This window comes from Myotis lucifugus, unplaced genomic scaffold (assembly GCF_000147115.1).
Source record: "Myotis lucifugus unplaced genomic scaffold, Myoluc2.0 scaffold_58, whole genome shotgun sequence".
Taxonomy (NCBI): Eukaryota; Metazoa; Chordata; class Mammalia; order Chiroptera; family Vespertilionidae; genus Myotis; species Myotis lucifugus.
This window is the reverse complement of record NW_005871106.1, coordinates 522,854-548,635: the sequence shown is the minus strand read 5'-3', so window position 1 is coordinate 548,635 and position 25,782 is coordinate 522,854. Positions and strand designations below refer to the sequence as shown.

Sequence of the window (25,782 nt, the reverse complement as noted above, 5' to 3'; positions counted from 1 at the left end):
TTGGGTGCTGCCCCCTGTCACGCTGATCCCGGTGCCGGGAGCCTCGCTGCTCCGCTGATCCTGGTGCCGGGAGGATATTACCCTTTTACTATATAGGATAGAGGCCTGGTGCACGGGTGGGGGCCGGCTGGTTTGCCCTGAAGGTGTCCTGGATCAGGGTGGGGGTCCCCACTGGGGTGCCTGGCCAGGCTGGCTGAGGGGCTGAGGGCTGTTTTCCCGCTGGCAGTTGACTAAAAGCTCCCAACCGCTCCTTGTTTTCTTTTTTTTTTTTTTTTTATTCTGGGCCAGCTTTAGCTCTGAGGCCTCGCTGCTGAAAACATCGATACAATGTTGCGGTCCGGGGCTGACTGAAAGCCAGTTTTGTTTAGCTTCTTATTTGCAACATAGTAATAGTTGCTTAGAGTTGCAGTTGAGAGGCCGGCAAGTGAGGCGGGGAACGTTGGAGTCTGCAGTCCCTGGAGCAAGCAAGCCTCCCTGCTCGCTTCAGTGCATGGCTGCTGGCTGCCATCTTGGCTGACAGTTAATTTGCATAAGGATACGCTGATTAGCCAATGGGAAGGGTAGCGGTCGTACGCCAATTACCATGTTTCTCTTTTATTAGTGTAGATGCCACTGATGTAAATACATAATATACCCAGCAATAACAACAATGGAGGCTTAAGAACACACCATAAAAAAGGAAACACTTTTTAATCCACCAAAATGAGACTTACTTGCAAACTATATCTGGGAGTTGAGTGCAGAGAGCCTAAGATTTTTTAAATTAAATTTATTGGAGTTTTAGTTAATAACATTATATAATTTTCTGGTATACAAAATTGTAATTCAGTGAATGTGTATTTTATTGCATGCTCACCACCCAACGTTTAGTTTCCCTTTATTACCATATTCTTGACCCCCTTTGCTCACATTACCCTTCCCAAGCCCTCTTTCCCTCTGGAAATCACCATTTTATTGTCTGTGTCTATGAGTTTGTTTTTGTTAGTTTTGTTAGTACATGTATTACTTTTTGTTTTATATTCCATATATGAGTGAAATTATAGTTTTTGTTCTTTTCATCCTACTTAATTCACTTGGCATAATATTCTCAAGATCATCCATGTTGTTGAAAATGACAGTATTTCATCTTTTTATGGCTGAATAGTATTCTACTGTGTGTGTACACACACGCACATACCATATATATATGGACACTTTTTTTGCATGTCTTGACTGTTATAATAATGCTGCAATCACATGGCCACGATGGCTCAAGGGTTGAGCGAAGGCATGTGCCCTATGAACCAGAAGGTCACGGTTCGATTCCCAGTTGGGGCACATGTGCTGGGGTCCAACCCCAGCGGGTCCAGGGGTCCCCAAAGGTGTGGACGGAGTCGGTGAAGAAGGAATGACACAGAGACAGCCTTCAGTTGATCAGCAGCCTAGCCAGGATCTCTAGCCAGGAACTCCAGGCAAGTTCTGGTCAGGATCTCCAGCCAGGTTCTGTGTCCATGTTCTCTTGCTAGGTTCTCCAGCCAAGTTCTGTCCAGGTTCAGTCACCAGGTTCTAGTCAGGTTCTCTTGCCATGTTTTATCCAGGTTCTGTCTCTAGGTTCATCAGCCAGGTTCTCTCGCTAGGTTCTGTGTCTAGGTTCTGTCTCTAGGTTCTCCAGCCAGGTTCTCTCGCTAGGTTCTGTTTCTAGGTTCTGTGTCCTGTTGTCTTGTTACATCTGTATTTATACCAGTTGATTCCAATCCTATCAATCTCTATTCCAATTACATCTGTATTTATACCAGTTGATTCCAATCCTATCAATCTCTATTCCAAAGGTTAGGGCGTTTCTTATCTCCATTCCAGGGAGTAAAGATTATGTAGCTTAAGCGTGGTTGTTAGTAGTTAAAGTGGTTAACTACCCGCCTGGCACTTAGTTAAAGGGTTTTATTCCCTCCCTAACTTCAGGGGAAAATTCCTACCTGGGGAAACAACGTTTCTCAGAGGGGTGACCTTGGTTAAAACACATAGCGCCAAGAAGGTGAGCAAACATATTAAGAACAGTATGCTATATACGCCAAGTCCCTTGAAACATATGCTGTGCAGATGTTTCTTCCCTGCAGCGACTGTATCAAGCAGCAAGGATGGACTGGCTCCCAGAACACATGAGCAGGTTGCAGGCTCCATCCTGCAGGAAGCAGCCAGTCAGTGATTATCTCTTATCATTGATGTTTCTCTCTCTCTCCCTCTCCCTTCCTCTCTAAAATCAATTTAAAAAAATTATATATAATGCTGCAGTGAACATACAGATAAATGAAAAGATGTTCAACATCACTAGTTATTAGGGAAATAGAAAATCAAAACCACAATGAGGATACCACCTTATACCTGTTAGAATGACTGTTATCAAGAAGATAAGAAATGAGTTTTGGAGAGGATGTGGAGGAAAGGGAACTCTCGTACACTGTGGGAATGTAAATAAGTGCAGCCGCTATGGAAAACAGTATGGAAATTCCTCAAAAAACTAGGTGTAGAACTAACATATCATCCAGCAATTCCTCTTCTGGGTACTTACCCCCAAAATATGAAAACAAATATTTGTAAAGATATATGCACCCCTATGTTCATTGCAACCTAAAACTTTTCCCAGACAGCCTCTATTGCCTTGAGGCTTCATACTTCATCTCCTGATCAGTAACTGGCTTCTAGAGTACCCTCTATCATCTTCTGTGGTGACATGAATCTTATGTCTTGCTCCTTGCCCTTTCTCCTCTTCATTTCTGACTCAGACAAAGAAACATTGCAGGGTCTTTTCAGTTCCATTATAAGGTATCTTTTACTAGTATGAGAAATATAGAATATCCAAATGGAAACTTAGATCATTAGTCACTGAAATTTATTGACCAACACTGTGCAAAGGTTGAGGATAAACATATTGTTAACAGAGTTAGTGTTCTTTGGTCATGGTAGTTAGCAACCCCATTTATCTCTTACATACTGCCAGTTAAATAGACTTAAAACTTGCTTAGTTCCTCTAATTTATCCTGCATAAGTAATTTAGATTTTATTTTAACTTTCTATTGATTTTCTCTCAACTTTCAAAAATTGAGGTATAATTTACATCTATAGTAATAAAAGCGTATTATGCTAATTAGACTGGACAGCTGAACGACCTTCCGGATGAAGCCCGGGCTCCAAGGGCCAAGCCACTTGCATGAATTTTGTGCATCAGGCCTCTAGGTTAATAATATACATAGATCTTAAGAATTCAGTGGATTTTGACAGTTGTATACATCTTGTAACCTCTGTTGGCTTTTGAGTGGGAAAGGTTTATAAAATGATGTTGAATTTGAAGACATGAAGTTGAGGTGCATCTGTGAAGGCTGAAGTGATCTATACACACTTATTATGAACTTCAACAACTGAAGCTCTCAACCTACCAACCCTGATTCAACATTAAACTGTTTACCCTACTGCAAATCATCTGATGTTAGGCATTAATGCTTATAATTGTCCTTTGTTTCATCATAGATAAAGTTAGTCTTTATACTATTTTCTTCACATTTCTAATATGTACACTCCCTATAAACTTATGCCATGTACTTAGTTTAAGTTACTATGTCATGGTTTGCCCACCTGGTTGCCTGTTCTGAGGCATGTGTGCCATTTTAAAAGTGCTTTAGCAGGTTTTTAGAAGTCCTAAATTAGTTAAAGAATTGCAGGACTGAAAGGAACCTCAGCATTAGCAACCTTTTTCATCACTCTAATGGGTCTAAACTAATGGGCTCTATTTTTGTCAGGATATGCCCAGAGAAAATAATTTCATGTCTTCCTAGGGTTGTAAATTCTTAATGATGCCTGATCTGTCTTTCAATATTTTACTAAATCCAGTTTGCTTTGCTGAACTCATCTTGGATTATCTTTTATCCTGCAGTGAAATATGTTCCAAAAATATTTTTTATTTAAAAAAATGTCTGTGGCTTTTACATTGTTCTTTTCAAACCATTTTCACCTAGATAAATAGTGATGGGTCAAGATGTACTATCCTTTTAAATTTGGCAAATAAGGACATAAACATCTGATTTTTCTCTTTCAGCATTTTATTTTTTCTTAAGAAACGAGGTATTTACCTAGATGTTGGTCTTTTTCTTTTTTAAAAAAAAAACATTTTTATAGATTTCAGGGAGGAAGGGAGAGAGAGAGAGATAGAAACATCAATGGTGAGAGAGAATCAATGATTGGCTGCCTCCTGCACATCCTCTACTGGGGATCAAGCCTGCAACCCAGGCATGTGCCCTTGACCAGAATCAAATCTGGGACCCTTCAGCCCACAGTCCAATGCTCTATCCACTGAGCCAAACCAGCTAGGGCTGGCCTTTTTCAAGTATATGTTTTTCTCCCTTTGAATGAGGTTGTATGCCAGAGTTGAATACTTCTGAGCAAAAGAAGATTAGAGTAGGAAAACCTTGAATTAGAAAGAGCTGCTATATGGAAAAACTGTTACATGTCAAAGTTAGCAGTTAAGGAGAGTATGTTAAATTAAGATATAAAGGAAGAAATGTAATATTAAAAACTAATAAAACTGGTTTATAGACATTAAGTGGTAGATATTCTCATTTTACCTTTAAGTTCTGGTAGAACATTGAATTTTCTACTAGATAAGATGCTCTAAAACTGTAGTGCTTTACACTTTTCAGAGTTTTTTTTTTTGGTGGGTTTTTTTTTTTGTACTTTTATTTATACTTTTTAGAGCTTTCAACATGACACAACACATAAATCTCACATTGACTCTGTGAAATAGGACAAGTGATAAATTTCCAACTAAAGATGAAAAATTCAGGCCCACATGCTTCTGAGGGATATTTTAAGGTTATGTGGCAGGTTAGTTATATTAACTCTGCAACTTCAAGAAACGCAAAGGGTAAATTAAATTGAACATTAATGCATTAGTTCAACCGCCTATGGTTTTAATGTCTGTATATGACTTTTAAAAATACTCATTTTTTTTCTTTATTAAGGTATTACATGTGTGTCCTTATCCCCCCCCACCATAACCCCTTCCCCGCCCCTCCTTCCCTCCCCCTCATGCCCTCACCCCCCCGGTGTCTGTGTCCATTGGCTATAGTTATATGCATGCATACAAGTCCTTTGGTTGATCTCTCCCCCTTCCCCCACCCTCCCCTATCTTCCCTCTCAGATTTGAGCATCTGATGGATGCTTCTCTGTCTCTGGATTTGTTTTTGTCACTTATATTTTTATATCATCTTCCTCGTGTCTCCACATCATGTAGATTCTCAGTAAAGAGAAAGTTCTCAGGTAATGCTTGATCCAAACAAAGAGGAAATAAGTTCTGGTTTTTAAGAGTTTTTAGAGTGTTTTAAAATTTTTGAGCCATAGCTCTTCAGCTGATATTCTTATATTTTTTGTAATACATAGGAGAGGGTAGTGCAAAGAACAAGGGCTTACTTGTTTTGAATCTAGCAACTTTACTAGCTTCTTTACTTTGAGCAAGTTACTAAACTTCTTTGGATTCTTGATTACCTAATATCTAAAATAGGATATTATTACCTTAGATTTGTAAGGATTGAATGAAATATACATAAAGCCTCAGTTTTCTTCTAGCCTTTGAATCAGTTATTACTAAGGGAGGTTAAAATGAATTTTTAATCACATCATCTTTTCGTTCCTCCTCTGTTTATCCCATATTTAAATAGTGGTTGTAGTAGGATATGTTGGGTGACATCGGTGAATCCCCCTTCTCCTTCATATTTTCCTTTTAAGAGGCCTTTTTCATCATTTAAACTTTAGATGATGTATCAGTAGATTTGGGGGATATTTTTAAGCTGACATAGTGTCTTTGTTCCTGCCTTTCTTTGTTTTCCCCGCCCCCCTTTCACAGAGGATCTTCAAATGCTTCCTTAAAGGAAGAAGAATATAAGGAGCCTCTGCTCTTCCATTCTGGAGATCACTACCCTTTATCCGATGGAGATTGGTCCCCTTTGGACACGTAAGTATTTTCAAAATTTCTGTTTCTTGAAGGAAAAATATATTAAATTGCCTTTTCTGTTATTGGACAGTAATGGTGTTTCCTATTTCTCTCAGACAGTAGAGGCACTGAATGTGTACTTTTAACATGAATATGGACCTTTTCTCTCAATTATTTTGTTCCTAAACTTGATTAAATTTACTGTGTTGGCACTGTACATCTGTATGATCAGCATGGAGTTTGGCTCTCTACAATTCTTAATTTCTAATCTTTTAGTGTTAACTATTAATTGTACTGTGTATAACATTATGAATGTGCAGTCAGGCTTTGTTCTGTGTTCAAATCCAGTTTCTCTCATGTAGTAATGTTAATTTAATCCATCTTTCCATGCACTTTCTCTCCTGTAAAATTACCTTTCTTATAGATTTCTGTAACATGTAAGTTTCAGGTGTACAACATTATAACTCTACATCTTACATTGTTTTAACAGAGCCTGAAGGTAGTGCAAGCAGGGCTAAATTTTTCTGTAGCATTCAAGTTTTCTCCCTGAAATGGGATGATGCATAGAAAATGTTTACAGCAAGTCCACCATAAATACTAGTGTGCACTGTTTTTATTATTAATAAAAAACTCAAGAGGAAGAAATAATTGACATTTTTAAAATAGATTCTTTATATCAGCAGGATAGAGTTAATATATTCAAACTTACATTTCTTTTAATCTGTCAAACTCAGCAACACTGAAGTTCCTGACTTTAAATTCATTACATTTCTTTGTAATATGTTTGCAGCCCGTATTCCCCGGCAGCATGTCCGAAGAGTGATTCAGAGCTGGAGGTGAAACCCGCCGAGAGCCTACTCAGATCTGAGTCCCACATGGAATGGACGTGGGGCGGGTTCCCAGAGTCCACCAAGGTACTAGGGTTTACTTACCTACAGTGTAGTGTGTTTGTTGTCCATGAGTGAAGGGGTGATAGCTGACTGTGTCATATGAACATAAATGATGGTAGTGCCCTCATGGGGTCACATAAGTAAATTCAAAGTTAACATTTTTCATATTTGCACTGTGTACAGCAAAGGAAATCTAGCTTTATTTTCTGTGCTTCTATTTAGTAAATAATGTTGATTGTTAATTAACATTATAGTAAGGAAAATTTAAAATGTACCTAATGGAATTTTCACACTGAAATTTTAAATAGGAAATTTATTGTGAAAGCTTTTTTGCCAACTCATAATGAAAGAAGAATTGGAAAGATACATTTTTTATTTATTCATTTTTTGAGAGAGACTGCTTTTATTTTATGTGAATTACCCCAACTTTAAGGTTTTCTTTCTGATTTTTAAAAATTTACTTTAGAGTTGACAAATAATATTATATTGGTTTCAGGTGTACAACGTAGTGTTTCAGCATTTATATACCTTACAAAATGACCACCATAATAACTCTATAGTAACCATCTGTCACCATACCTAGTTATTACTGACTCTTATTCCCTATGCTATACATTACACTCCTGTGACTTTTTTATAACTGCAAGTTTATACTTTTTAATTCCCTTGCTCTTTTCTGCCCAACCCCACAACCTCCTCCCTTTTGGAAGCCATCAGTTTATTTTTTGTACTATGACTTTGTTTCTGTTTCATTTTGTTTCTTCTCTTTTTTTATGTTCCACATATAAGTGAAATCATATGGTGTTTGTCTTTCTCTGTCTCTTGGAAGAGGAAATATTTAGACTTCTAGTTTTTTAAAGATATACATTTTGCTTATATGCGTGATTGCATTTGAGACTTCACTACCCACTTTTACTTTTTTAAAAATTGGTTTGTAACATGTAAGTTTCAGGTGTACAACATTATAACTCGACATCTTACATTGTTTTAACAGAGCCTGAAGGTAGTGCAAGCAGGGCTAAATTTTTCTGTAGCATTCAAGTTTTCTCCCTGAAAATGAATATTCTCCCTCTTAGTATCTAAAAATTGTCATCTATTTCCTCAGTCTTCTCCAATATTGAACTCTTCATAGTAGAACCAGTTATAAATATAACTTTTATAGATATGATATTGAACAAAATGTGGTTATTAGTTTTCCCACTTTTCAATTATGAAATATTTCACACATAGAAAATAACGTATTTACTGAATATGTTGCTTAAATAAAATAAGCACATTTATTTGCATCCAGCTCAAGAAATAGGCTATAACACTTTTGAAAGTAGTTTAATTTTTAAACAATCCAACTTTTTTAGGTCAGCAAAAGAGAGAGATCTGACCATCATCCCAGGACAGCTACGATTACTCCATCAGAAAATACCCATTTTCGGGTAATTCCCAGTGAGGACCACCTTATAAATGAAGTTGAGAAGGATGCGTCCATGGGAGAAACGGTCTGTACCATAGTGAAACCCAAACCCAGAGCCCCGTGTAAGCGGATGAGCGATGCAACTTGCACTGCAGAACTTCTTGAGCCTCAGATTTCATCTATGTTAGATGCAGACCACCTTCCTAACCCGTCGTTAGTGGAGGCTCCCTCAGAATCAAAACCAGCAGCTAAAGTAGAGTCGCCATCAAAGAAGAAAGGTAATTATTTGTTTAATTTGGCATCGGTACTCTAAATTTAGATGGTAAATTATTTCAGTGTTTCAAATAATGTGTGATGATTACCATTATATCTGTACAGCTTGATCAGAACCTGTTACAACACTATTGGAATCACTTGTTTCATATGGCTTCCCCATTGCACTACAGGATCCACTGGAGTGGGACTCTGACTTCTTCCCTGCTCTCCCACAGCTGTTGCTACTCAATAGGCCTTTGAGAAGCACTTATTGAAAAAAATATATATATTTAAATAAGTTAATGAGTAAAATAAACCACTTTATTGATGAGGTGTGTCAATAAAGTAAAGTAGAATCCTAAAAAATTATGTTTAAACAACAAAAAATTAGACTAGAGAAAAATATTTTCACCTAAAACTTCTGGTTAGTTGAGGCCAAATTAAGTACTTTTTTTTTCAATAATATGAGATATATAGATAAATGTACACTAATAATTAGCATATGTTCTCTTTCACTGACTATTTTCCTCTAAAACAGAATGTAGGATCCAACTCTTGGCTCAACATCTCTATCCCACTTTTGGAATACAAGTTTAATAAATCATAACATTCTTTCTGTTTAAAAACAAAAGTTATTCATTGATACTTGTTACAGTAAGAGCCAAAACACACTCACTATCTGAACACTAGCCTTGGATCCTATTTTTAGGGAAGTAAAACCTTACCTAAAAATACACATTGTCACACATAGCCAAATATCTACTTCCATTTTTTAAAATTCTAACACCAAAGGATAGATAATTAATTTAGTAAATATTCACTACATGTATAGCTCTTCAGGGCCACTCAGAAATAACTTATCCTATCTAATAATAGACAAACATGGTAATTGACCATACCTTCGCTACGCCTCCCATTGGCTAATCATCGCGATATGCAAATTAACCCAACCAGGATGGCGGCCGGCAGCCACACAGCTGAAGCGAGCAGGAGGCTTGCTTGCTCCAGTGATGGAGGAAGCCAAGGTTCCCCACCTGCCTCGGCCCGGCTCTGAGCTCCGAAAGCAACAAAGTTTCAATTATAGAAGCTAAACAAACCCCAGATACCTGCTTTCAGCAGGCCGTGGCCTCAGAGCTGGAGTGAGCAGGAGCTGGCTCTTAGCTTCAGTGACGGCAACAAAGGTTCAATTATAGAAGCTAAACAAACCCCAGATACCTGCTTTCAGCAGGCCATGGCCTCAGAGCTGGAGCGAGTAGGAGCCGGCTCTCAGCTCCAGTGACGGCAACAAAGTTTCAATTATAGAAGGTAAATAAATCCCAAAATATAAAAAAAAGAAAGAAAAAAAGGAGAGGCTGGGAGCTTCAGTCACCGGCCAGCCTGAAAACGGCCCTTAGCCCCTCACCCAGACTGGCCAGGCACCCCACTGGGGACCCCCACCCTGAAGGGGGTGTGACCAGCTGCAAACAGCCATCAGCCCCTCACCCAGGCTGGCCAGGCACCCAAGCGGGACCCCCACCATGATCCAGGACACCCTTCAGGGCAAACCAGCCAGCCCCCACCCGTGCATCAGGCCTCTATCCTATATAATAAAAGGGTAATATGCAAACTGACCCTAACAGCAGAAAGACTGGGAATGACTGGTCACTATGACACACACTGACCACCAGGGGGCAGACGCTCAATGCAGGAGCTGCCCTCTGGTGGTCAGTGCACTCCCACATGGGGGAGCTCTGCTCAGCCACAAGCCAGGCTGATGGCTGCCAGTACAGCGGTGGTGGTGGGAGCCTCTCCTGCCTCCTCAGCAGCACTAAGGATGTCTGACTGCAGCTTAGGTCTGCTCCCCGCTGGCAAGTGAACATCCCCCGAGGGCTGCCGGGCTGCCAGAGGGATGTCTGATTGCCAGCTTAGGCCCAATCCCCCGGGGAGCAGGCCTAAGCCAGCAGGTGGTCATCCCCCGAGGGGTCCCAGACTGCTAGAGGGCACAGGCCGGGCTGAAGGACCCCCCCCCCCCCCAGTGCACAAATTTTTGTGCACCGGGCCTCTAGTTTAAAATAAAAGGCTTTGACTGTCAAGGGTATTTGTGGCCAAGTGTGATCATCGAGCTTAATTTGGCATCTTGCTCTTTCATAGATCAGCACTTCTCAAACCAGAAGCCCCTAACCATGTGCTCTTCTAAGAAATGTTAAGGGGGGAAAATCCAGTTGTCAGGGTGAATGCTTTGTTTTAGTTTAGGAAATACTGATTCCCCTATTCCTAGCACATAGTGTAGAAGCTGACTAGAGTTAGGGGCACCAAGTGATTCCACCATTCATTTGACCCCATTTCTTCCTTTCCCCCCACCTTTTATTGTGAAAAGTTTTGTGCATATTTGCACGCTTTCACTCTTGCTCTATCTCTGTCTCTTTGTCTCTCCACTCACAAAGTTTTTTATTGGTTTAAACCATTTGGAAACAAGATGCAGATATTATGTCATTTCACCTTTAAATACTCCAAGATACACTTTGCGTGGTTTTTTTTAGTTGAATTTATTGGAGTGACATTGGTTGATGAAATTATATAGGTTTCAGGTGTACAATTCTATAATGTATCAACTGTATATTGTATTGTGTGTTCACAACCCCAATAAGATACACTTTTTAAGAATAAGAACCTTATCTAACTAACACAAACAATTGTCATGTTGAGGAATCCATATTCATATTTTCCTAAACATATCAAGAATAGCTTTTTACCGTTCTTTTCCAAACCAAGATCTCATCAAAGTTCATATGTTGCATTTTTAAACTTAGAATAGCCTCCCTACACACACACATGCGCACACGTGCACACACACACACTTCCTCATACATAAACACACACTGCTACACTTTTTTCCTTCTCTACACTGAAGATATTGACCTTTTGAAGAGCCCAGTCAATTGTTTGGTATACTTTCTTACATTCTGGATAATCTGTTGTTTTTTCAAGATGACATCCTCATATTTTCTTCAACTGGAAGTTAGCTCTGTCTGATAGAAATGTAATATGGATTGCATATATAATTTTAAGTCTTCTCACAAAAGAGTAAAAAACAAGTGAACACATTTTACATACCTCACACCAGACTAGGGCAGTTCAAGTTCTCAGTAACCACGTATGGCTGGTGACTATTATAGTGGGCTTAATTCGATTTGGGTTACATATTTTTTATTTTTGAATTGAAGATTACTTTATGGGATGATTTGGTACTTCATATTGAAGCTCATAATGTCTCACTATTAGTGATGCTAGATATGATCACTTGTTTAAGGTGATCATTGTCTGTCAAATTTACTTGTTGTAAAGGATTTTTGTCCTTTTGCAATTAGAAGGTAATACTTTGGCACTAAGTGAATACCCTATTCACCAACAACCTTCCCTTCATGGTTTTAGAATAATGGCTTCTTTCTTGATGCCAGTGATTTTGTCAAGCTTGGTCGTGCTTGATAAACTTCATTGTCAAATATAAATTATTTTTAGGGGCTAGGATTACTCATGTCAGCAAGTGAAAGAATGAGCACATTAGCATATATTTATTGAGCAACTGTATAACACTGAATTTCACTTCCATTGGCATGGGTGGTTGAGAACCACAAATGAAAAGGTTATTTGACACTTTAAAAAATAAAGCCCAATTCAAATCATGATGATTGGTTTTATTGTTTAGAAACCTTTGCTTTCTTGCAGAGTTGTAAATGAAGAATAACTAACTTCTTTCTCTGATATGTTTTTCTTATAAAAACAGGTGTCCACAAGAGAAGCCAACACCAGGGACCTGACGATATTTACCTAGATGACTTAAAGGCTCTAGAACCTGAAGTTGCAGCTCTCTATTTCCCTAAAAGGTAGTGTGTTCCTTGTATATTGAAGGGTGAACAGCTCTGACATAGTATAGCTATTTCTAGAGTAAAACATTTAATCTGAGAAAAAGGAGCATGATGATGATATCCTTTAGCTAAGTTAGAGGATTGCTTCAGATTTAGAAGATTCTGAAATTGTGTGTGTGTTGATTTGACTGCAGTGATTTGAAACTAATAACAGCTATTTATGTAGAAATGTTTAGTGTAACAAGAAGAGGTACACTAGTTAAACCTACATATGGATATACAATGGGTCTGACTTCACATTAGCAATGTTATAGTATTAATGCAACTCAGCATGCTTAAGAAAATTCTTTAGCATTTGTGTCATTTCTTATATGTTTTAAAGATAATATATCTTTATTAAAAAACTTTTTACAAAGAATGCCTTCACTCCCTCACTGAGTCTGAGCTCCCATGCTTTTTCTGAATTCGAGCCTGAGTCTGGTGAGGCATCATTCCAACTGGCCTTTGCACCCCATATCCTCTAGAGCTCTCCCCTCCTGTCTCTCTTCCTCTCGCTCCCTCATGATTTTCCCCTTAAATAACTCTAAAACCTCAGATAGAATATACTTGTACTGTTTCCAAAGTTCATTTTCATTCTTAGGTGAATTCCATTCCAATGTACTCTATGATTACAAAGAAAACACAGATTTTCTCATGGAAAGGATAGTTTGAATATTCTGAACTGTAGGCACACATACTTAGCACTTTTAAATAAATTATTGGAAAACATTTAAATTTTTATTTAAAATAGATGGGATCAATATGAAGATTATTTAAATTTTTGGCAGATACTTTTGGAAGGTCCTTAAACTCCTTCCTACTAGCTCTCGAAATGTGTCTCAAATATTTACTTCATTTGAAGTAATAGTTGTGGTTTTTTAATATATTTTTATTGGTTTTAGAAAGGGAGAGCGAGAGAGAGATAGAAACAGCAATGATGAGAGAGAATCATTGATCGGCTGCCTCCTACACACCCCCTACCTGGGAAGTGAGCCTGCAACCTGGGCATGTGCCCTGACTGGGAATCGAATCGTGATCTCCTAGTTCAGTGATGGCGAACCTTTTGAGCTCGGCGTGTCAGCATTTTGAAAAACCCTAACTTAACTCTGGTGCCGTGTCACATATAGAAATTTTTTGATATTTGCAACCATAGTAAAACAGAGACTTACATTTTTGATATTTATTTTATATATTTAAATGCCATTTAACAAAGAAAAATCAACCAAAAAAATGAGTTCGCGTGTCACCTCTGACACGCATGTCATAGGTTCGCCATCACTGTCCTAGTTCATAGGTCAGTGCTCAACCACTGAGCCACGCTGGCCGGGCAGTAGTTGGGTTTTTAAGGTGAGAGAACTGAAATGCTCCATTTTTTTTCAATAAGAAAATTAAAATGTAAGCTGTCTTAGAATTAGTACTTTCTTTCAGATTTCTCAGTCCTTAATCATTTACTTACATCAAGATTCCTAAGATAGATTTCTTAGTTTCCCTTTTAAAAAACGGGGAAAGTGCCCTGGCCAGTGTGGCTCAGTTGGTTGGGTGTCATCCCATGCACCAGAAAGTTGCCAGTTTGATTCCCAGTCAGGGCACATGCCTGGGTTGTGGGCTCAATCCCTGGATAGGGGGTGTGCAGGAGGCAGCCAATCCATGTTTTGCTCTCAAATCGATATTTCTCTCCCTCTCCCTTCCTCTCTCTCTAAAAAATCAATAAAAAAGATTTTTTTTAAAAAAATGGGGAAATAAGCAATAGAACCCTACTGTGCTCGATTATAATTTTACCATTATTCACTAGGTAAGTTTCTTACCTCATGAACAAATTATTTCTTGAGACATTTCATACATAATTAAAGATAGGGAGTCTGTTGTAATGCTTATAAACATATATTTTGTTATGATTGTGTTTATTGTTATCTTGACTAAATATTCAGTATTCATAATTAAACTTTAAATCACATCACCCTTGTGGATTTGGTGACATGTTGAGTCAAGTGGCATCTTCCCTGTATTGGTTAAAAGTGACACTAGCTACTCTGATAAAACGCAAGACCCTAGTGGCTTCCCACGATAGAAGTTTGTTTCTTGCTCATGTGATAATATAGTTGACTCTTGAACCATATGGGGGCTAGGGGTACCAACATATAAAATTCACATATAATTTTTGACTCCCCCAAAACTTAACTACAGTCATCCCTCCACAGGGATTGGTTCCAAGACCTACCCTGGATACCCAAATCTGCAGATGCTCAAGTCCCTTATATAAAATGGTATAAAATAGTGCATACAGTCAGCCCTCCTCGTCCCCAGAAAATACTGCTTTTAGTCCATGGTTGGTTGAATACATGGATGTGAAACCCAGGGACATGGAAGACTGACAAAATACCTCTTGAAAAGATCCATGTAAAGTGTATTGGTACTGTTCAAACCCATGTTGTTCAAGGGTCAACTATATTCCAGTGCTGGTGTTTGGTGGGAGGCCTTGCACACAGGGATTCAGGAGCACAAACTCCTTCCATCTTCAGGTTCCATCAGCCCCTTAGGGACTCAGTAGGAAAAGGAGAGAGGATCACATGGGGTAGTTTATAGGGGCTAGGCTTGGGAAGGGCACAGCCCACCCCTTCTGTCCACATCAACAACTCATCTGGTCACATGGCCACACCATAATGGGATGTAGCTGTGTGCCCAGGATAAAGAGGAAACAGGTGTTTGTGAATACATAGCAGCCTTCTGTTTGTGTTTTACCCATGGGGTCAGCCTTTCCCTTCAGCCCCAGCATAGCAGTAGGTTTTGCTGCCTTACATTGGCTTTGGCTTTTTCACCATTTCCAGTGAAGAGAGTATTCTAAGTTAATTGCAGTATTGTGATATTGTGCATTGTTATTAAGACAGAACATATCCAAAAACCTACATCTTTTGTTGGTTCAGATGCAAAACTACAGTTTTTGAAACCGCTTTCTAGCTATGGCATATCTGTATTCTGCTGCCATCTACTGCTCAAATTTGAGATTCTTTTCTGAAGATCTTATAACTACACTGGACTGTATATATGGATCACACACATTAAATATATTGGCTTTCTGAATAAAATAAAATAATTTGAAAATTCTAGAACAATAAATGTAACATCCATTCAAAGGGTGTATAGAGCAATTAAATGTTCATGATTAAGAAACTTAAGGTGTCGTTTCCTTATTCTTTTTCTCTCAAATTAATGCTTGACTACAGTTTCCTTTTTCATCTCCTGAAATCTGGCTTCTGTGCCTATCATCTAGAAAAATGAAAATATTAAATAACCTTATATTTATTTCTGGCCCTCACACTAGTGTAAGGACAGTTTATTTTTAATTTATTTCTTAATGCATTTCTTTTCATGGTGGGTCTAGCCTCCTGAGACTTTCTCTTGCTTAACTTCTTTGTTCTGTTTTGTGGAATAACAGATGAATTTAGATGAGACTTGTTTTTAAAAATAATACAGTCTGGAATTAGAATAATTTCCTCCAGGATGTATATACTATCACAGCTCTTTCTAGGAAATTAGGATCAAAAGGTTTCCAAACATCAGATTTTTCTTAATTTCCCTGTCATTTTCATCATGGAAATATACATAAATGCTTAAAACTTTTATACTCCTTTAATTAAAATAAAAAAGGTTGTGGGTGAAATGTTTGTGTTATTGTGAATAACTTAATAGTTATTCACAATAGATTTTTGTGACATTTACTGTATTTTCAGTTAATTCCTCACTAGTGCTAATAATAGATTATTTTTAATATTATGATGTAACTCTAAACACTGCTTAAGAAAAGCTTTGTCTGATTATAGCTCAATCTGCTGCTTTTTAAAGGGGATTTGTTAAAATCCCCTCAGAGAATCCTGTAGTACGCTAGGAATACAAGAAGCTGTAATAAAGCAAATCTTTTTCTCCCTGTTCCCTGCCCACAGTGAATCAGACCCTGGCTCCAGGCAGTGGCCTGAGTCTGACACGCTCTCTGGTTCCCAGTCCCCACAGTCTGTGGGAAGCGCGGCTGCCGATAGTGGCACTGAGTGCCTCTCAGATTCTGCCATGGACTTGCCCGACGTCACCCTCTCCCTTTGTGGGGGCCTCAGTGAGAATGGAGAAATTTCTAAAGGTAAAGAATGGAGAAATTTCTAAAGGTACACTGGGCAGTCATGCCCTGTCTTCACTTGAGAGAGAAGCCTGGTCATCACTTGATTAAAAATCTATTAAGCTGTTTCAGAGTATTAAAATTTTTAAATCATCTTGTGCAGGTAACAGGTGTCTCCTTTTTTTTTCTTAATGTATTTTTTATTGTTGATAGTATTGCAGATATCTCCCATTCCCCCTCCTTCCCCTTTCCCCTATTCTCCCAGCCCCTAACTACCCCCCAGGTCTTCACTATCCTATACAGGTGTCTCCTTTTACTGTAAGACCTTTAGCCCCTCACAATACCTCATATAGGGTGACATCCTATATAATAAAAGGGTAATATGTAAATCAACTGAACAGTGGAATAAACAGTCACTCTGATGCACACTGACCAGGGGGCAGACGCTCAATGCAGGAGCTGCCCCTTGGTGGTCAGTGCGCTCCCACAGGGGGAGCACCGCTCAGCAAGAAGCCGGCTCATGGCTGGTGAGTGCAGCGGCAGTGGTGGGAACCTCTCCCGCCTTCACAACAGTGCTAAGGATGTCCGTGGGGAGCAGGCCTAAGCCATCAGTCAGACATCCCCTGAGGGCTCCCAGACTGCGAGAGGGCACAGGCCAGGCTGAGAGACCACCCGCCCTCCAGTGCACAAATCTCGTGCACCAGGCCTCTGGTTACATATAAATGGCTTGGATGAGGAAGTGAGCCATAAAGGCTCTCACTTCACATTAAGAGGTTGAGAGATCATGGGCTGCCCTGTGCCACGACCTTCACGGCGGGGTTCAGGATCAGAAGGAGGGGCCGATGCACAAATGAAAATGCTATACAAGAAATAGGAATTTAGAAGGCATCCGGGTAGAGACCTTCTTTCTTGAAGAGGCGCACCAACTTCTGGCCTGGTCCACTATTTATTTACTTGAATACACATTTGCCCTTTAGCAATGCATACAGGCAGATCAAAGGTAAAGTTTGGTAAACAGCATAAGGATGATCAGCTTAGGAAATTGCCTTGAGCCATTGAGCCCACAGCAGGGCAATATTATGCTGATTTTTCCATTGGCCTTCCAAGGGGTCTTTTTGCATTTATATGCTAACTACTGTTTGCTTTAACCTCCGGCATTTCCCCCTTTGGGTTTTCTTAATAAAGCTTGAAAGGTGTATGCCCTCTGCAGGGCTCGAGTCCTTTTAAGACTTTTCATTCCGCATCTGCAGACTAGAATTAAATATATAAGAACAAGAATGAGACAATAGTGGTTATGCTAAAAGGCACATGTGGGAAGATCCAATGAAAAGGATTGAGTTCTGTCTTGTCCTTTTAAAATTGTTGTCAGGCATTTAAGGAATTAGTCCATAAGTTTGCTTGGGGCTTCTGCTATTTGGGGCCAGAGCAGTGTCTGTCTGCAGCCACAGATACAGGTTGAGGCTCCAGGTGCAAGGTCCTCATCAGTTTGGTCAGTTCTTCTCTGCAGATTCATGTTGAAGTTTGATGTTTCTTGCAGGAATCCACACAGGCTTGGAGAAGTTTTCTGGAAATAAACAAGCATATTCTCGACCAAAGGTTAATTAATAAAGGGTCGGAACCTTTCCATAAACTAGACTCAGGATTTTTCCATCTAACCAAACCATTTTCCTTTGGTTTATTTTGACACCAGTGTAATTCCATAGGTGTCTTGTCATCAGCATTACAAGTGAAAAAATTTAAAGTAATTAAGGCTTGGTGTAGTCTACCTACAGGAGATTTCGCCAGCATCACTATTCCCCCTTTTTGTTTTTCAAGTTGGAATTTTAGCCACCGATATTGACATTCTCGAATTGCCTGTCCTTGGGAATTGTGTGGTATTCCTGTAATGTGCTGAATTTTTACAAAATTGCTGGAAATGAGTTTATGTAGGCTTATTGTCAGTTTTAATAATTTTTGGAATTCCTATGACGGCAAAAGTAGTTAGGCAATGATTAATGAAATGACCTGTTTTCCCGTTTCCCCTGTAGATGCGGTGGCCCATAGGACCTTTGAAAGGGTATCTACAGAGACATGCAATGCCCTGAGGCATCCAAAAGGAGTATAATGTGTTACATCCATTTGCCAGATATGTTCCCTTATCAATTCTCCAGGATTAATTCCTGTATTAGGCCTTTGAGGCAGATGTAACATATAAGTGGGACATTCCTTGACAATTTGTTTTGCCTGCTGTAATGAAACAATTAACTGATTCGCTTATGTATTTCCTTTTGTTAAAGGACTTGGCAGGGTGGTATGAGTCCTAATATGAGTAATATAAAAGGGATACTGTCTTTGCTGTACAATTTGCTATATATGAGAAGCCAATATTTTATGAGCAATTGGTTCTAACAAGGTCCAAAGTAAAATTTGCATACATATGCAAATAAGCACTAGCCAAAAAGAATGCTGTCTAAAAGTAAATTTAAGCTTAAAAAGAAATTTTAAAATCTCTTCCGCTACTATTTACAAAGTAAACTAAAAATTATTATTCAGGCACTAAATCTGTAATCTTATTTTCCTAAAAGTCTCTGGCATATCTCTTTCTCCTGTTTTTTTGCTTGTTTGTTTTTAGCTGGGGGAGGCGTGGTGAGGGAGGGAGAGGATAGAAATGTTCTTTCTTGTTCTGGGGAAAAGCTTTTGACATTAAAAAGTCCTTTTTAAAAAGGACATACTTTATGCTATAATCTTTTCAGTGCATAGAATGATATGATAATGTCATTTGGGAATTTATATAATCTCTAACCAAGTTAATTGTTATTATTTTACATTGCAGAAAAATTCATGGAGCATATCATCACTTATCATGAATTTGCAGAAAACCCTGGACTCATAGACAATCCTAACCTTGTAATACGGATATATAACCGGTAAATAGTCTTGCTTTTGTAATTGTTAAATACTTTCGCAAGGTTGTTTTCCAAGTGCTCTTTTTAACTATTACCATCTTTCTTGGTATAAAATATGTCATTTTGCCGAAACCGGTTTGGCTCAGTGGATAGAGCGTCGGCCTGCGGACTGAAAGGTCCCAGGTTCGATTCCGGTCAAGGGCATGTACCTGGGTTGCGGGCACATCCCCGGTGGGGGATGTGCAGGAGGCGGCTGATCTATGTTTCTCTCTCTCATCGATGTTTCTGACTCTCTATCTCTCTCCCTTCCTCTCTGTAAAAAATCAATAAAATATATTTAAAAAAAAATATGTCATTTTATATAAATGAGCTAATGGGCAATGAAGCTTCAGCTCCTTTTCTGGTGATTAATCCTCACCTGAGCATATTTTTCCCCCGCGATTATTAGAGAAAGTGGAAGGGAGGGGGGCGGGGGGAGAGAGGAGAGAGAGAGAGAGAGAGAAAGAAAAACATCAGTGTGAGAGAGACATGTCGATTGGTTGCCACCCTATGTGCCCTGACCGGGGCCAGGGATTGAACCTGCAAAGCAGGTAAGTGCCTTTGACTGGGAATCAAACCCAAGACCCTTTGGTGCACATGCTGATGCTCTAACCACTGAGAAATACCGGCCAGGACTTCAGCTTCATGTTTAAGTGGAATATTAAAATGTTATTTTTGGTAGATATTACTGCTTCTCTGTTCAGAGACATTTCACCTGACAAAAAACTTAGCTGACAATCTTTTTACTGAGAAGAATAAGGAATTTTGTTACTTCTCGCTCCTCTTTTTTTTTTTTTTAAATATTTTTATTGATTTCAGATAGGAAGAAAGAAGGAGAGATAGAAACATCAGTGATGAGAGAGAATAATTGATAGGCTGCCTCCTGCACGCCCTCTGCTGGGGATCCAGCCCACAACCTGGGCATATGGCCTGACCGGGAATCGAGGAACAGTGATCTCCTGCTTCATAGGTCAACTCTCAACACTGAGCCATGCTATCTGGGTTTGCCTCTTTTCTTTCTTTCTTTTTTTTTTTTTTTTAATATATTTTTATTGATTTCAGAGAGGAAGGGAGAGGGAGAGAGAGATGGAAACATCAATGATGAGAGAGAATAATTGACTGGCTGCCTCCTGCATGCCCCCTACTGGGGACCAAGCCCACAACCCAGGCATGTGCCCTTGACCAGAATCGAACCCTGGACCTTTCAGTCCACAGGCCGATGCTCTATCCACTGAGCAAAACTGGCTAGGGCTGCCTCTTTTCTTTATCTCTCTTTACCCCCTTCTTTCTCACTCCTCATTCTGTGTAATGGTTTTACATAATTTTTATTTCTTACAGTTACTATAACTGGGCTTTGGCCGCTCCAATGATCCTTAGCTTGCAAGTATTCCAGAAGAGTTTGCCTAAGGTGAGTTGGTCTGCTGTTTGTTGTCTTTTCAAAAGTATCTACAGCATATAGTACTTAGAAAATTCCATATGTACATATTTCTAAACTGGGTACTTTTCAAAGTTTTATTTAATATTATAAAAGATCCAAAGAGTTCTGTGTGCCTACTCAAATGATCTCATGTCCAAAATCTAGGAAGTTACCTAGGCTGCCACATCATTGTCATTTTTACTAGGTATTTATACCATTTCCTGATTGTGTTTAAAAGTTCAGAGATTTTTCTAGTTGTTAAATATAGAATGAATGAAAAAAAAAAGGTCTTCTCATTAATATTGAAAGAAGCAGCAAGAAGAGGGTGATGTAGCCACCAAAAGCATGACATCAGTGCGATTGGGTCAAATTGTGGTTAATAAATTTTTGAGGGTTGCTTTGAATCTGTCCTGCAAGAAGACATCATCGGCCTAATTGGTCCTCATAGCTCAGTAGAGCGACATTTTCCAAGGGTAGAGACTTGAGAGCAGCGCACCTGCCAGCCCCTAAGCGGGCTGTTCCTACGTGGCCTGAAACCACTTGGTCTCATACCACATAACTGCCATGAAGCCAGGTTGCCATGAGACAGGACACTGTCCATCTTTCTGGTGTTAAAAACTCTAGAGGAGTTTCAGAGATGTGGAGATAGTTGCTCAGACTTCATGATAAGGCACTTCCTGCAGGCTAGTGGTAGAAAGTAGTTGGGTGCTTTGTGACTAACAGATTTCTAGACTAACCCAAGTTGATTGTTTCCAGGCCACAGTCGAGTCCTGGGTCAAAGATAAGATGCCAAAGAAATCTGGTCGCTGGTGGTTTTGGCGTAAGAGAGAAAGCATGACCAAACAGGTAACCAGCCTGGAAGTATCCTTTCCATAAGCTGAAAAGAATTTAATCTTTGATTTTTTCAAAACACTGTCAAGCACAATAAAGCCCATTTAGGGTATATAAATTTACAGTAATGGTCACCATTTTTGAACAGTTGCTATGTGCAGGTCCTATGCTAGGTGCTTTACATATGTTACCCCTGACCTTTACTATAGCCCAAGAGTATAGATGTTTGAATTTGCATGTGTACAGAGGTGAAATTCCTTGACTGGGAAGGGACAGAGCTAGGGTTTGACCTTGAGATCAGTTTTAATGCCTGTGCTCTTTCCACTTCGCTGCAATACCTTATAGTTAGAGCAAGAGCTTGTTGCCCTCCTACACAGGAAGTGGGGCATCAGTCACTTCTGTTCTGCAATCCCAGTGTCTCTGCTGTGGACCACTTGTACTATATTTTGTGACTTGAAATGATGCTCTTTTAAAATTTTTCTTCTGGCTTTATAGTGACAGCTTTTGTGGAGCAGCATGTGACTTCTAAAGGGTGTCCCAAAATTCACGCAAGAAGTAATTTTGATAGAAAACACAGGTTTATAATTAAAAATTGTAAATTTTTTATTGATTCATAAAGTATACAGTATAGGGTTATGTATGGAATAGCATATCGGGTAAATGGCCTCCATGGCTTTGCTGGCACATACGCACTCTTGTTATTGCCTGAGCAGCCGCATTTTCGAAGAAGAATGGTCCGATGATGCCTCCAGCCCAAAATCCGCACCAAACAGTAACACGTTGTGGATGCATTTGTTTCTCAACAATCACTCGTGGATTTTCTGAACCCCAAATGCAACAATTTTGTCGATTAACCAAGCCATCAAGATGAAAATGAGCCTCATCGAAATTCAGCCACATTTATGCAAAACAGTCATGGAAAATTTCAACAAAAGAGTGCGTATGTGCCAGCAAAGCCGTGGAGACCATTTACCAGATATGCTATTCCATACATAAACCTATACTGTATACTTTATGAATCAATAAAAAATTTACAATTTTTAATTATAAACCTGTGTTTTCTATCAAAATTACTTCTTGCGTGATTTTTGGGACAACCTTTATCTCAGGTTTCTGTCCTTTGGCTCAAACTAGAGAAAGTGTGTTTTCTTGAGCATTTTTAAGTTGTAGATTCAGAAAGTAGTTTTGCTTATTCTTGGCAAGGACTGCTGATGAATTTTTGTTTGTCGGTAGAGAGAAAAGCTGCACTTGACCATTATTATCTTGCTTTTTTAGCTGCCAGAAGCCAAGGAAGGAAAATCCGAGATGCCACCCACCAGTGACCTGCCATCAAGCACAAAGGAGCTGGCCAGTAGCAGGTGGGAACACCCTGTCTTTCCTCCAGGCTCACAGCACTTGGGCCACCTCTGCTTTGGTTATTGCATTCAGGTTGATTTGGGCGATTTTGTTTCATTTTTAGTTAGAAACATCTTTCTCCTATGGACATAGGTGGCTTGTTCGTGCCACTCGGCTAGCAGATGATAACTTCTGCTTTTCTAAAAATAATACTCGCTTAAGCCCTGGCTAGGTAGGTCAGTTGGTTGGAGTGTTGTTCTGTACACCAGAAGGTGGCAGGTTCAATCCCAGTCGGGTTGTGGTGCGTACAGAAGGCAGCCAGTTGATGTTTCTCTCTCGCATCAATGTTTCTCTCCCTCTCTCCCTCCCTATTTCCCTCCCTCTCCTCCTTTTCTCTCTCTAAAATCAGTGAACATATCCTTGAGCAAGAATTTAAACTATATTATTCAGTTAGGAAAGTAAGTAGCTCATCACTGCTTCCCAAATACCTTGCCCCTCCATCCGGGAGCCATGGAATCGATGCCTCTGAAATAAATATAGGCCTTTGGGAAGGGGGAATATTGAGGAGTCCTAAGATGGGCTGTCCCTGGTGCCCCTGCTCCCTGGTTTCCTTTCGAGCACAAAAGGGAGATATAAAAGAGAATCTCAGAGATTGTGGCTCTCTTTCATTTCTTGGAAGAAGTAGCACCCCTTTGGACATTCACATTGGCTTGCCTTTGGAGGAAGTGCCACCATATACCCCATTCTTCTTTCTGCCATCGATGTAGTTTCCCCAGTCAGCTGCTTTTCTTCTTCTGTTCCCTAACTCTTTAGTTCAGTAGTCTGTGTGACAGTATACTCTTACTCTTTACCCCCTTCTGTTAAACAGTATGTAAGAAATCTTTCTTGTTAGTTTTTTAAATCAACATAAGCAAGTATATTTCCTTCTATTTGTACCTTTTGAAATATACGTATCTACTTTTATAAGTAGCATTCACTGATCACAGCAGAAAATACCCAGTCATAGCTAGAAAGTAACCTCTGGCCAATCATGAGGGGGAGGAGGAAGGTGGCTTTATCACTTCATGAAATGAATATGCAGGCATGGAAGCAGGATGTGGGAGAGCAGCAGAGGGAAAAACTGTTTCCATTTCTAGAATAGATTTAGGATCTCTTTCTTCTTTTATCCTAAATGAAAAGCTCTTACCAATAAAACAGCTGCTGTCTCTTCAGTAACTGGGTTGATGTTGAATAGGTCAGCAGAGGATGACTCATCCAGTGACGAGGGGTCACAGGAGCTTCAAGAATCAGTCAAAATGGACCCCATCCCCACGGAGCCCCCGAGCCACAGCAGCACAACCTCATATAAGAAGTCTCTCCGCCTCTCCTCGGACCAGATCGTGAGTAGTGTGTGATCCATGTGGATTTGGTTGGATTATCTTAGTAACTGTTCAAGTTGACCTCCTTCCTCTTCTGTCCATTTGATCACAAGCCTCACACACACGACACTGTGTGTTTGTATAGATGTTTACGTATAAATGCTCACGTAAATATCCACCTCCAGGGACCACCAGGATCACCTGGGGAACCTGAGATGTAGCTTCCTCCACCACCCCTGACTCTGCTACCTCAGTTTCTGGGAGTGAGCTGAGAAATCTGTATTTTTAACTTGTTTCCTCATGAATCTTAAACAGCTCTCTCATCACTGGGTCACCCACTGTTTCAAGAGCCACAACAATAGAGAATTATGTTTTCCTATTTAGACACAATTTCCCCTTTCCTATTTGTTTTTACTCCCTGCTTTCACCTGTTTTCAGTGTGAAATGGGTTTTGCTGTGCCGCCAGTCTTAGGTATGGAGAAGGAGTGGAGAGGTTTTTTTTTGTTTGGGGGGATTAGAAAAGTCTCTTGGGAATCCCAAGCACTGTTCAGGCAGTGGCTCCCTAGGCCAGCTCATTGAGTGAGCCATCCCTGTTTTGTAAACATTTAGACTCTGTGCCAAACTGTTTTCATCTGATTTTTTAAAATTTTCAGTTATCTTGTTAACGTATTCCTTCCCATTTTTATGTATTCATACACATATATGTATACTTATACATGTGGAGATTAGGTTGCTTTTCACTTACCATTATATCTTAGGCAATCTCTCAGTGACTACAAATTATTGGAAAATGTGACTTTTTGATGTGTGTAATTCCATCAGTTTTTAAAATTCTGCCTCTGCGGTTTTCTTTATTCTTCTACTTTTTATAAAAGGCAAAACTGAAGCTCCAAGATGGTCCAAATGATGTTGTGTTCAGTATTACAACCCAGTATCAAGGTACCTGCCGCTGTGCAGGGACCATTTACTTGTGGAACTGGAATGACAAGATCATCATTTCCGATATAGATGGAACAATAACCAAGTAAGCAGGGCTTCGTGGTGGGTGGCGGGGAGGAGGCACAGGTCAGGCAGTGTGCAGTGGGCTGGAGTGGGGAGGCAGGTTTCCTCAGCAAGCACCCAGCTCGTGGTCATCATCAGGAGGGTTTTGTAAACTATATACACTGAGACATCCCGAGTGCAGTCCACACATGGGTGGAGCGGATGGGTGGAGCCATACAAACGTAATGTCGAAAATAACTTTTGGAAGTATTTAGTTATTTCGTTTCTAAATTTTGGCATTAAAAAAACTGAGAAGCTATTGAGATTAAGAAAGAGAAAAAGGTGTGTAGTTGTAAATTATCTCTGAAAATGAACAGCTGACTGTCATGTCTGATTCTATTTTCAGAAGCTCCTCAGTGGTATATTTGCAGGAGACTGCCT

At 39.6% G+C, this 25,782-nt stretch overlaps 1 protein-coding gene across 1 annotated transcript in view; it reads left to right on the top strand.

Moving 5' to 3' along the window:
* The window catches only part of LPIN2 (lipin 2), a 100,164-nt gene that overhangs the window by 68,233 nt on the left and 6,149 nt on the right, over positions 1-25,782 (top strand). The window contains exons 5-15 of the mRNA XM_023754221.1: positions 5,870-5,977; positions 6,747-6,870; positions 8,202-8,532; positions 12,273-12,372; positions 16,332-16,519; positions 19,308-19,401; positions 20,758-20,827; positions 21,593-21,682; positions 22,943-23,025; positions 24,237-24,381; positions 25,236-25,384. Coding sequence (XP_023609989.1) covers positions 5,870-5,977; positions 6,747-6,870; positions 8,202-8,532; positions 12,273-12,372; positions 16,332-16,519; positions 19,308-19,401; positions 20,758-20,827; positions 21,593-21,682; positions 22,943-23,025; positions 24,237-24,381; positions 25,236-25,384 — 1,482 coding nt within the window. The remainder of the gene's footprint in view (positions 1-5,869; positions 5,978-6,746; positions 6,871-8,201; positions 8,533-12,272; positions 12,373-16,331; positions 16,520-19,307; positions 19,402-20,757; positions 20,828-21,592; positions 21,683-22,942; positions 23,026-24,236; positions 24,382-25,235; positions 25,385-25,782) is intronic.